The sequence below is a fragment of the Lissotriton helveticus genome, chromosome 2_1 (assembly GCF_964261635.1).
Source record: "Lissotriton helveticus chromosome 2_1, aLisHel1.1, whole genome shotgun sequence".
Lineage (NCBI taxonomy): Eukaryota > Metazoa > Chordata > Amphibia > Caudata > Salamandridae > Lissotriton > Lissotriton helveticus.
In genome coordinates, this window is record NC_136059.1 from 1400538510 (window position 1) to 1400550868 (window position 12359).

At 48.9% G+C, this 12359-nt stretch overlaps 1 protein-coding gene across 1 annotated transcript in view; it reads left to right on the top strand.

Annotated features, from left to right (window-relative positions):
- The window catches only part of LOC144818685 (dynein axonemal heavy chain 6-like), a 1395111-nt gene that overhangs the window by 755859 nt on the left and 626893 nt on the right, over positions 1-12359 (top strand). Inside the window, exon 23 of the mRNA XM_078676337.1 lies at positions 2933-3068. Within this exon, the coding sequence (XP_078532463.1) occupies positions 2933-3068 (136 nt within the window). The remainder of the gene's footprint in view (positions 1-2932; positions 3069-12359) is intronic.

Here is a 12359-nt window from a genome sequence, read left to right on the forward strand (position 1 = left end):
GGCAATACTCACTTGTTTCTTCCAGTTCCTTTTGTAATGCCCCCGTGGGACTTCAACCTAGTTCTGACCTATCTTATGTGTGCTCCTTTTGAGCCGCTACATAACTGTCCTCTCAGACTTCTGACTCTTAAAACTGCCTTTCTGGTTGCAATCACCTCTGCTCGCAGGGTGAGTGAGCTTCAGGCTCTTTCTTCTAAACCTCCTTTCCTGGCTGTTTATCCAGACAAGGTTGTCCTTCGCACTAGGCCTTCTTTTCTTCGCAAAGTGGTTACCTCTTTCCACATAGGACAGACCATCACTTTGCCCACCTTCTTTCCGCCTCTGCATCCTTTGAAAGAGGAAGAGAGGCTCCACCGTCTGGACCCAAAACGTGCGCTTTCTTTCTATCTGGATTGCACAAAACAGTTCCGGGTGGATGACCAACTCTTTGTTGGCTACGTGGGTGCCAAGAAAGTTCGGCCCATACCCACCGAACCATTTCTCGATGGGTCGTTTTGTGTATAAAAGCATGCTATTCTCTGGCCAAAAAGGAGCCTCAAGTGGGGCTATGTGCCCATTCCACCAGGGCGACAGTTGCCACTACTGCCTTGGGAAGAGGAGTTCCTCTACATGACATCTGTCAGGCAGCTACCTGGGCATCACTGCACACGTTTACGAAACACTACTGTCTGGACAGCCAAGTCCGGAGAGACGGCTTCTTTGGCTGTTCTGTTCACCAGGAATTTCTGGTGTGATCTAGGTTCGCAGATCCATCACCGGGGTTGGTATTGCTGGGGTATCTATTCTAAGGTAAGGAATCTATAAATAATGTGTTTCTTTCAGATAAACAAGTTACCTACCTTCGGTAATGATATATCTGTAAGAAGCATTAGTTATAGATTCCTTACCACTGCACCCTTCCTCCCAGTTCTGTTAACTGATTTCTAGGGTTAAGGATATCCTTTCAGGGCTCTAGTTTTGTGCACCAGTGGTCAGTGTCTTGCATGGCTCTGCGTTTCTAGCGCGGAAAGTCGTGTGCAAAACGGACGTCAGCGCGCGAGAGCGGCATCTAAGTAGCTACCACGATGTCATCCCAGCAACCACGATGGCAACGACGGACAAGGAGCTGACTGACGCCACCTTCCGATGCGCAGAGGTACTGCTCACAAAAAAACTTTCCAGATCCAGTCTGACGCCTGGGGGTAATTCTAAGGTAAGGAATCTACAACTAACTAATTTTTCTTACAGATATATCATTACCAAAGGTAAGTAACTTGTTTGTCAATACATGTCTGAAGACACTTTTGCTGTTGGACACTATACTCTGCTGCTGGAACGAGCCAGGAACCAAGACTAGAGTGCTCCTCGTAGGAAGATTCTTACTGCAACTTTGTCTCCATGCTTTTCCATTTTACAGCAGCTATATGGCCATGCCTCCTGCCAAGACTCCCATGACTCTCCGTTCATACAAGCAAGAAGGAATCTCTCTGTATTGGAGTCACTCCTCTGCACCCGCAGGCACCTCAACATTGTTGACGACTGATCTGCTGATCCTGCTGTCCCATGGACAACTCCGAGCTCTGCAACAGAGGTGGTGGTTTGTTGGCTCCCCAGAGGTCTGACTAGTCTTCCCTGCAACTTGGGAGACTGCAATCTCTCTCCAGCCGACCTGAACCACATCCCTGTGCACTGTGTCTGTTTGTCGTTGCCAAGGCTTGTCAACTCATCTGACTGACCATCTTCGAGCTCCAAGAAACTCCAGCCTCAAGCATCACACTTCTCCAAGGGTGTCGTCCTCCCTGTCTCCTGCAACGTGGGCACCCACCTTCTATGTGCTGCTGAGTCATCTTTGTGACTCCCTGTGCCTGCTACCAGAGGGTCATCCTGGGGTCTCATTCGTTTCCTGCTGGCTCTCTTGCGTGCTGAGGCCGGCCCTGACTTACCCTTGCTGGGTTAGTCCCACAGACCTTGCTGGTCTGCAACAAAGCGTTATTTTTTCTGCACCCCGACTGTTGTGTTTACCAAGTCTTGTCGGTGGCCCTGCCGGCCAATGACCATCATGCATTTTTTGACCGTCATGGGTCAGCTCTTGGATGGCTCTTGTGCTCCTGCATCGTCACCTGGGCTCCACAGCTGCAACATCAATAACTGCATACTACAGCAAATACCTCTAATAAGGGGTGACATCATGTTCCTGCTCCTCCTGGACACCTCTGGGTGGTTTGGACTCTGTCCCCTCTGCTTTCAGGCACTTCTCGACCAGAATACATGTTTGGTCTCCACCGACCTGGTCCACGAGACGCTGTAGTCACCGGACTTCCAAAATGCTCCACAGATGTTAACGGGCGGTTCCGACACCAAATTCTACCTATGCACTTGGGCTCCGTGGTGTAGGTATCCTGGTTCCATAGTTATCCATGGGTGGGGAGACTGTCCAACCTTCCTTGATCCAACTGGTTTCCTCGGGGTCCTTTGGATGTTTGACCCGGTGTAACACCTCTGCACCCAGACATCTGGGGGTCTAGCTATTAATGTTGTGTTTAATAAATACAGAAGTCTTTTGGTGTGGTTCTTTCTTTTTTGTAAGCTTCACTGACTGACTATGTGGTAATGTACCTGCTTTACACCCTCCTGAATAAGCCTTAGCTGCTCTCCCCAGCAAACCCTTGAGAGCTTTGGTTAATCGAGGACATGTACTAGTATCACTAAGATGTGCCTGGACTCAGTACACAGTGCCCCAACAATAGGTGTACACCATAAACTGAGCCAGCCTCCTACACTGAGGTCCCCTCAAGTTGGTAAAAGGATGGAGTCTACCTCCTAATAATATCAGAGGTACGATGGTAAGTAATTATTTATTGTTTGTGTTTTCAGGTTTTGTTCAACTTTCAAACTAAAATTGTCAAAATGTGAATTGTCAAGATTATACGAATAATAAATTTTTCTTTTTCAGGCACGTCCAGCCAAACCTGATGTTCCATGGCTTTCAGTGACCTTATGGCACATTTGTTGTGATTTGGAAGATAGCCTTTTGAGTTTCAAAGGAATTAAGGACAGCATACTATCCACACCTATTTTTATCCAATTAGGTAAACTGTTAATTGCATATATTGTGATAATACCAATGCAGTGTTCTATTTTCCTATCCCATTTTTCTATAGCTACAAGTCAGCACTCAGCCCAGCACTAACACATATTTTTCTAATTCTGATGGCGTAGTTTGAAGGCTCAATCATGTTTTGTTGTAGAGGACTGTTTTAATCACCCCATAGAGGCTATACAGCAAAAAAGTTATTATAAGCTTAGAAAATGGGTGATTGTGATTTCACCACCTTAATACTTATGTAACCCTTGGGTACCTCCATTTACAGAACAAAATGCTACTGTACAAAAGACACACTTCACTGTAAAATAGTTCCACCCTGGTATCTATAGAAGAGTTATGGGTTTAGAGACAGATGTGATGGAGTACCTTGTCCATCAAACTTTCAGTCCGCTTCTCCTATTTAGAGTTGGGCAGATCGTCAGTTTTCTGTTGGCGGTGTCCTTGTTGGCTCCGCCAATCAAAATCTTACCTCACTGAGTGCTCTCAAACTTGGCAGAGCTGAAGAGTATAAAGACAAATAATTACCCACATACTCAGGTGGAGGTCATAGTTATTTGTTTTTCAAAACAAAGTTCCCCCCCAATAAACCTTTGGTACCTTTAGAGGAACTGCAGAAGTCTTGAGGACACTCCACCCCAGGCCCTATAATGTAGATCAACCTGCGCGTGAGTGAGCACGAATAGCAGAATTAAACCCTGGGGGGAGGGAAACTGGGAGTTAAAAAGAAACAAGCATTTGCAAAGGAGGAGGTGTGGCGCCGCGGCCAGGGCGACTGACGCTGGAATCTGGGGATCACGGTTCGATCCCCGGCTCCGGCGGCAGGTTAGCCCAGCACCATGCGACTCTGGGCAATAGCTTGCTTAATCTTCCCGACGGCCCCCAGCGCCTAGAGACCCTAACGGGTGATTGTGCGCTATACAAATGTGGATTATTATTATTATAATGCAACATGTTTCGCATTTACAAGAGTTTGACCTATTGGCATTTACAATGCCAATAGCTTAAACTCTCGTAAATGTGACACCTATTGCATTGCAAATATTCAACCTAAAAATACATATCCCTCATATGACAATCTATACGTGTACAGCACTGGGTTTGACTAATACGGTACTCTTGAGTAGCTGCCGTCGATAATATGTGTAGACATACAACACTGTGAAAAAAACTCTTGCAATACATCAGTAAATCTATTCATCCTTCTACCCTTGTTTCACATAACGCAGTAGCCATTTCTGCATTCAGGTAAAACATATAATGACAGCATTAAAGCATAAAAATAGTGCATCCGCACCGAATGCAGACCGCAGTGCTGAGAGACTGCGGGAAGCAAATAAACATTGTAGTGGCAGCATTTGCATTGTATTGCAGCTAAAAAAAAAAGAAGTTGAAACACAGAGCACACCAGATACACCCTGCTCTGAAAGAGCACACCAACAACAGTGGTCTGCATGGCATCCTTGCAATGTGAACTTCAATTACAACATACAACAAAATACTTGTGATGCGCACAGACAAGTAAACACAGCATGGCAAGAAGACAGTAGCAAACAACTCATCTAACTGTCTGAAAACTTTGCAGATGTTAATACCAGAAACTGCAGAGACAGAGGAAAGATGAACAGCTTTGTAACGTACAAAGATAGTACCTATTCAGCCTTTGTAGTACAGATTTGTCCCCACTGAGAACACGAGCAAACGAAAAACAACGGCAATGTACAAACTTTGCCCTGCAGACGTATGTTCTGGTACGTTGAGTGTTTATATGGATTATAGCCGCAGCAAAAACTCAAGATGCAGAAGTCTGTCAGTGCACACAGACAACAGTTGCAAGGTATTGGTGCTGCAACTGACATTCAATATATAGTGCTGGCGCTGCATACATACTCTGTAAAGCACAATTACTGTAAAGAAAACAAATGCAGAAGTGTGGCGAAGTGTGTCTCAAATGGTTAGAGCGGCAGACCCTGATGCAGAGGTCTGGTCCGGGACCAGGGTTCAATACCCGCCTCGGCGGGTCTTGGGCTCAATTTCCTCGAACCTGATCATTCTCGCCTCGGTGCCTATTCTAATCATGGGTCCCACTCTGCAACTCTGGGCAATAGCTTGCTTAATCTACACAACGGCCCCAACAGCGCTGGGATGCCTGGCTTCACCTTGGGGGTGCCCAGGAGTGGACATTCCACAGGGAAAAACCAGGAAGGGTTCCTAAGCGGTATACGGACAGCACCGGGACACCTCCATTGGAGGTAGCTGTGCGCTATACATATGGCATTTACATTTGGCCTCAAACACAAACAGCGCATGCATACACAATCTACCAACGCAAAACTGTCACAGCACCGCTTGGTCAGATGCACAATCATAACAACGCACAAAGAGTGCGAAGCCTAGCAGGGCACATCCAGGTGTTGCTCCTCACTGAAATTAGTTGCTCTCTCGCACACCTTATAGACTGTGTCACAAGAGTCTGATAAGCGACACGGATGCAATATGTTGACTCATGGGCAGGTAAGCTTTCCTGGTGCCTTCACACTACTCAACCTACAGTGTCCATACAATTGACCTGCTGGCCTTCCTGCAGAGGATCACTAACCCAGACTGACTTCCTCGACCCAGTCATTCGACTATCAGCTGCAGTGCACACCCTACTGTCTCAGCACCCGCGGCCTGCGGTGACGTTACAGAAGCTGCTTCAAGTCTAATAGACACCTGACAAGCAGGCGAGTGCTCTGCAGCACACGGTGGTGTAACAAGATGTCTGAAAGTCTAACGGCGTTTACACACAAAACAAGTACTAGAATGCAAATGTTGCTTACATTCTCTGCCTCTTTATCTCTCTTTACTCAACCTCTCTTTGGCATTACGTTGGCCCCGACAATCGTCTGCCTGCCCTTCAAACCACCTTGATAATGAGATACTCATTCCACAGAGACTTCAGTTTCAGCGCCAGATAACTTTTGTACAGTGGTTCCCTTCCCCCAATGTCTGAACAGCAGTGCCAATGTGCCAACTGGAACAGAGCTAGCCAGTCCCAGTGTGTTAATTAATAGCAGTAGGGATTATGGGATTTTGTAGTTTCACATTATCCAGTACTAGCAGCTCGTCCCGACGTTGTCCGGGTATGAAATAGAATGTGTGTAATGTGTGTATTTGGTAAGGGCAATTTATTTTAAAATCTCGTGGTAGACAACATTTTTTGTTTCATTAGAATAGGGACGGAGAAGGCCCAGCTGCAGCCCTGGTTGATGTTAGCAGGTGCGTGTATTTGGCGTAGTGATCCGCCGCCTGAGCCCGGCTACAGCCCTGGTTGATGTTAGAAGGCGCGTGTAATGTCGTTGAATGAGAGAGTTATCAGCCGTGGGTAAATCCGTTTAATGAGAGAGTTGAGTGACAGCGAGTAGGAGAGGCTGCAGTAATTGTACCCGCAGACACGCTCATTTGCGTGTTCCCCCGCTTGAGGCCCAGATGCAGGCCTGTTTGATGTTAGCAGGCGCGTGTTCCCCCACTTGAGGCCCAGCTGCAGCCCTGGTTGATGTTATCAGGCGCGTGTAATTAGTGTACTGATCCGCCGCCTGAGCCCGGCTAGAGCCCTGGTTGATGGTAGCAGGCGCGTGTAATTTCGTTGAATGAGAGAGTTCAGTAACAGCGCGCAGGAGAGGCTGCAGTAACGTTACTTACCAGGCCTCCAGGTGAACGCGTTTTCACCCCCCCAGCACACGGCCACAGCAGACGATCTTCTGATTAATGTACGACCCACATGGCATGAAGGGCGGAATGTAGCACACGCCCCCAGCGTTTCTCACGCCCCCAGCGTGCCCCTTGATGCGTCGCTATTGCGTTCACATGGTATGAAGGCCGGACACACGCCCCCAGCGTTTCTCACGCCTCCAGCGTTTGTCATGCCCCCAGCACATGTCCACAGCCCACGATGTGATGGCCGTACCACACGCCCCCAGCATTAGTCAAGCCCCCAGCCCACGCCCACATCACAACGCAGACACGCCCACAAAGGACTACTTTGCTGGCACGGTTCTTTTACCTTTTAAATGTATAGAGGAGTTGGCCTAATGGCTAAGGCGCTCGACCTCGGACCTGGGGATCTGGGTTCAAGTCTTGGTAACGACGCCAAACATCCTGTGATTCTGGGCAAATCACTTAATCTCCCGGTGCCTAACAAAAATGAATGTGTGTCCTCATGTAACGTAACTGGTGCTATGTAAAGCGCTCTGATACCTGATTCAGTTCGGGTCAAGTTCGCGCTATATAAAACTCTGCAAAAGAAAAAAATATATGGTGGCCGTCTGCATAGCCTATGTCCTTCTGCTGCAACTGCCCTTTCCAACGCTGTATTGGGTGTTGTGATTGGTGCTGTGGTTACTGAGATTACCCGCCTCAAAGGTTTGGGCTTTCTCTTTATAATATTAGTATGGATATGGATATGGATAGGCCTCCAAGTCCCGGAATGGTACGCTTTCGTGACTGAAACTATTACACTGGCCTAAGGTGCGCATGATGACATGGGTAGAACAGGTTGAAACTCTGCAATGTATTGTGTTTCAAATCACAGTTAAATACCACCGCACAGCTGCGACCTTCTTCAGCCAGCAGTGCTTTTCACGCTGAGCCTTCTAAGTATATCCATACTAATATTATAAAGAGAGAGCCCAAACCTTTGAGGCGGGTAATCTCAGTAACCACAGCACCAATCACAACACCCAATACAGCGTTGGAAAGGGCAGTTGCAGCAGAAGGACATAGGCGAGGCAGACGGATTAAAAAATGTATTAAAAAAATTGCAAAAAACTACATCATCCAGAAGGCCGAGGGCCAAAATAATATCAACCAGGAAATGATGTAATAATGTGACTCACTATATTGAGACTGAGAGCCTGGAGCCAAATTGATCGTGAACCAGGGATATGCTATTCCGAAACACGTAGATTTGTGCCTGCCTGCTTGAGAAACTCCATGCTGTGAGGATTAAATAAAAAAGCACATAAGTGAAGACAAACGCGAGTTCGTCCCGTTTTTCTCCCAGCTGGGGGAATTGGTTGTGGATTTAAATGCGGCGTGGTTCTGCTGCAGGGATTTACGAACCGGCGAGAGAGCGCTGCAAATTCTGGCGAAAAGGAACCGAGGGGTATCAATCTATCTATAATATTATAAAGAGAGAGCCCAAACCATTGAGGCGGGTAATCTCAGGAACTACAGCACCAATCACAACACCCAATACAGCATTGGAAAGGACAGTTGCAGCAGATGGACATAAGCTATACAGCTGCCCACCACATACATTAGAAGGGTAAAAGAACCTTAGGGGCAAAGTAGTCCCTTGTGGGCGTGGGCGTTCTGCTCGGGCGTGTGCTGGGGGCTTGTGCATACAGCGATGGGCGCGGCATTCCGACATTAAAACGGCATTTAGAAAAACAAAGCCTTCAAACTACTTCCTTGTGGGCGTGTGCGTTCTGCCGGGGGCGTGGGCATACAGCGATAGGCAAGGCATTCGTGCGGCATTCCTGGAAAATGGGCCGGAAATCCTGGATGCGTTCTGGAGCCGCCACACACCGTAACATATTGCTACGGTGCTCAGGCGGGGGCTGAGGTGAGTCAGCGTACCAGCGGTGCTCAGGTGGGGTCTGAGGAGAGTTAGCGTACCAGCGGGGATAAAAATAAATAAACAGGCTGCTCTTTCACACACGCGCAGTGTCGCGTGCACGCTGTCACGCACTGAACTCTCAAGAGGCTGAGGAGAGTCAGCGTAACAGCGGGGATACCCGGACAACGTCGGGACGGGCTGCTAGTCTTTAAGTAAATGGGAAACCAAAAGTCTGGAAATTGATAGTGATGTTGGCTGAAAACCCAGGGTTGACTGAAGCTGCCACACAAGTTATGATGTCACTTGGCAGCCATACTTCATCAAGACAGTTATTTAGTGTCTGGGGTCATAGAATAAAGATATAATTGTTTTTAAGAAAGGTACTATTTTCATAGGAAGTAATTGAAGTTAAACGCACTATTTTCCATATGGCTCAAGTGGTCAGACATCAGCTGCCATGCAAACCCTAGCTTCCCAGCCGCACAGCCTCGGTGACGGTACAGATGCTGTTTAAAATGAAGAAAGATCCAGCAATCTTAACCCATAATGCCAGCCCTTTCCTGGCGAGCGCAGCACCCGATCTCGGCACGATCTAAAATTATGTGCATGTCTCTCCTCTGGACAGGCATGCCCAGGGAGCCGCCTGTGTTGGGGCTCGGGTGCTGCTCTTCCCAGGGAAGGGCCAGCTTTAAGGAAGCGTGCTTTTTCTATAAAATATTAACAGGCAGCAGAAGCATGCGGTTGAGAAAGATGAAGCTCAGCTGTAGTTGCGCTGATTGTAAATTAAAAGAGAGCAGTGCAGTCGCCATTATTATATGAAGCTGCTAAGAAAACAAGAGTACTAGCTAACACCACTAAGAACCCGGTACATGGGTAAAGAGACGATGCAGTATGTATTTCAAACATGCTTACACTTTTTATTTTATTTTAAAGCATGACTGCCAATATGGCTGTGCTTGAGGTCTTTAGGAGCTAGGGTGAGCGCCAGATAAAAAGTTGAGCAGGCGGAAAAGCGCGACCCTCCGCTCTGATAAATAAAGCCTACAATTGTTTTTCCCTAAACATAACAGACCAACAGCTGCAGCGCAATGAAACTGTAGTTGGTCGGTGCTGCTTCTGATAAAAACAGAAGTGATGCATCGGACCAGCAACCAATAGGGAGGCCGGAAATCGTAAATAAGCCAATTGCAAGCAGCAGGCAGGATTACCCTAGCTATACGGATTACTAGATGTCTCGGAGAGATAGCGCATGCACGCTGCCTACGCTTGACCTAAAAAGACAGCTGGAATGTTGCAATCTTGCTATGCACTCATCTCTTGTACTTCAGGGGATTCACAATAGTATTTTTAAAGGTGAAGCAAAGACTTATATTTAAGATATGAAAAACAAGGAAGGTTTTGCTTTGTTTCATAAACTTTGGAATTATCTTAGAAAATAAGGTTTTGGGGGTAATTTTTACCAGATTTGTAAAAGTGGGCCATAGGAAACCTAAACCACAATCAAAAGAATCTGGTAACATTAACAGTGGAATTCAAGGCCAAAAATGAATTTGGAATTCAAAGTGAACGCAGGGCAACAAGCGCAACAAGTATTACCAGTTATAATTCAGAGGCAAATCAGAGTTGCAGCAGCAGAGTTGCAGCAGCTGGTCAGCAAATAAAATCAAATTGTAATCCTGAGACAATTCAGCTTTCATGCAAGAAGGTCAGTGAACCGAGAGGAAAACATGACAACAAAGGTGAGGGGCTCATCTGAAAGAGACACGTTAGTGATAGATTCCTTACCTTAGAATATCCCCAGGCGTCAGACTGGATCCGGAATTTATTTGCGTAGCAGTACCCTTGCGCGTCGGTAGGCGTCGTCTGCGGCTCCGCGTCCGTCGTCTGCGTCGTGGGCGCCGTGATGATGTCGTCGGAGTACTTAGACACCGCCTCCGCGTGCTGACGTCAGTTCTTCTTTTTTCCGCGCCAGCAGCGCAGATCCGGAAAAAGTGGTACCTTAGTCACTTTTTGACTAAATCTTTTTGATCTTTTTGATCTTTTTGATCTCATTTTTCGAGTCTTCGACTCCGACTCGGTGCCGGTAGGGATGCCTGGTTTCAAGCCCTGTGAGGATTGCGACCGACTGATGTCAGTAACGGACCCTCACCGTCGGTGTCTCCACTGTCTCGGCGTCGACCACGACGACAAGGCCTGTTCCAAGTGCTGGGCCCTCACTTCGAAAGCTTCGGGCGCTTCGGCTCCGACGCAGCCGGCGCCTGAGGACCCTCTGGCACGTGAATGCCAGTCTCATGAGGACTGGGCAGGTGAACTTGGGGAGGCCAGTGGTATAGACACTTCGCCTGACACTGGATTTGTCTCGTCTCCTACCGTGGCTACGGAGGAGGGGGCAACCTATAGTGTGGTGTTGATGAGGGCAGCCAAGGCCTTGGGCCTTGAGCTCCCCGTCGCGGCCGTGAGGACTAACCTCCTCACTGAGGTCCTTAAGCCGCAGTCATGCTCAGCCGAGCCTCTGCTGCCATTTAACGAGGCCTTACCTGACGTTCTTTTGGGCACTTGGTCCAAGCCCGCTACGGGTTCGCCCGTAGATAGGAACGTGGCCAGACGCCACCGCCCGGCCCCGGACAACCCATGTTTCCTGTCCACCCATCCCACCCCCGAGAGCCTGGTCATCCAGGCCTCCAATTCCCAGACCGCATTCCCGTCTGCGCCGCCGGACAGGGAATCCAAGAGGTACGAGCAGTACGGTAAAAAGATCTTCTCGTCCCTTAGTCTGGGACTGCGTTCTTCCAATACCGCATGCCTCTTGGGCCGCTACACCCACTCTCTGTGGGATACGGTTGCAGAAGTGCTGCCAGAGTGTCCGTTGGAGGTACGGGCCAAAAAGAAATAGGGTGGGGATGCAGCCAAATATTCTATCCGGTGTGGGCTGGATACCACCGACTCACTAGGTAGAGCGATGGCAAAGACGGTGGCGGTCAGACGCCACGCCTGGTTGAGGTCCGCCAACTTTTCAGCCGATGTCCAAAACACACTGATGGACATGACGTTTGATGGCCGTCGCCTCTTTGGCGACTAGGCAGACCATGCGCTTGAGCGCTTTAAGGACTCCAGGGCTACGGCCAAGTTCTTGGGCCTCTCGGCCCGCGCCAGCAATCGGCTGCCTTTCACTCCTTTCGTGGCCACGGAAGGGGTGTACCCACACGTGCTGCCAGCCACGCTCCGCAAGGTAATACCCAACGCGGTGGCGGCCGTGGGAACCGCCGTCCCGGCAGTCGGGGACAACGGCCAGGTCAGTCCACACCTTCCCCGCAGCATCCGCCTCAAAACCCTCCTAGTCCGTGCTTTCAGGCCCATGTGACGCCAGTGAGGGGCAGGGTTCACCATCACCACCTCCACTGGCGCACTGTCACATCGGACAAGTGGGTGCTGCAAATCGTCCGAAGGGGCTACTCCCTCGCCTTCGAGGCGACTCCTCCAGCCATGCCACCCCAGAACCACCGTGTATCGGGGGATCATTTGCGACTTCTGCAGGAGGAAGTTACGGCCCTCTTGGCCAAGGGGGCCATCGAGCGCGTTCCTGGGCCAGAAGTAGAGTGGGGTTGCTACTCCCACTACTTTCTGGTACCCAAGAAGGGCAAAGGGGGCCTACGCCCTATCTTGGACCTAAGGAAC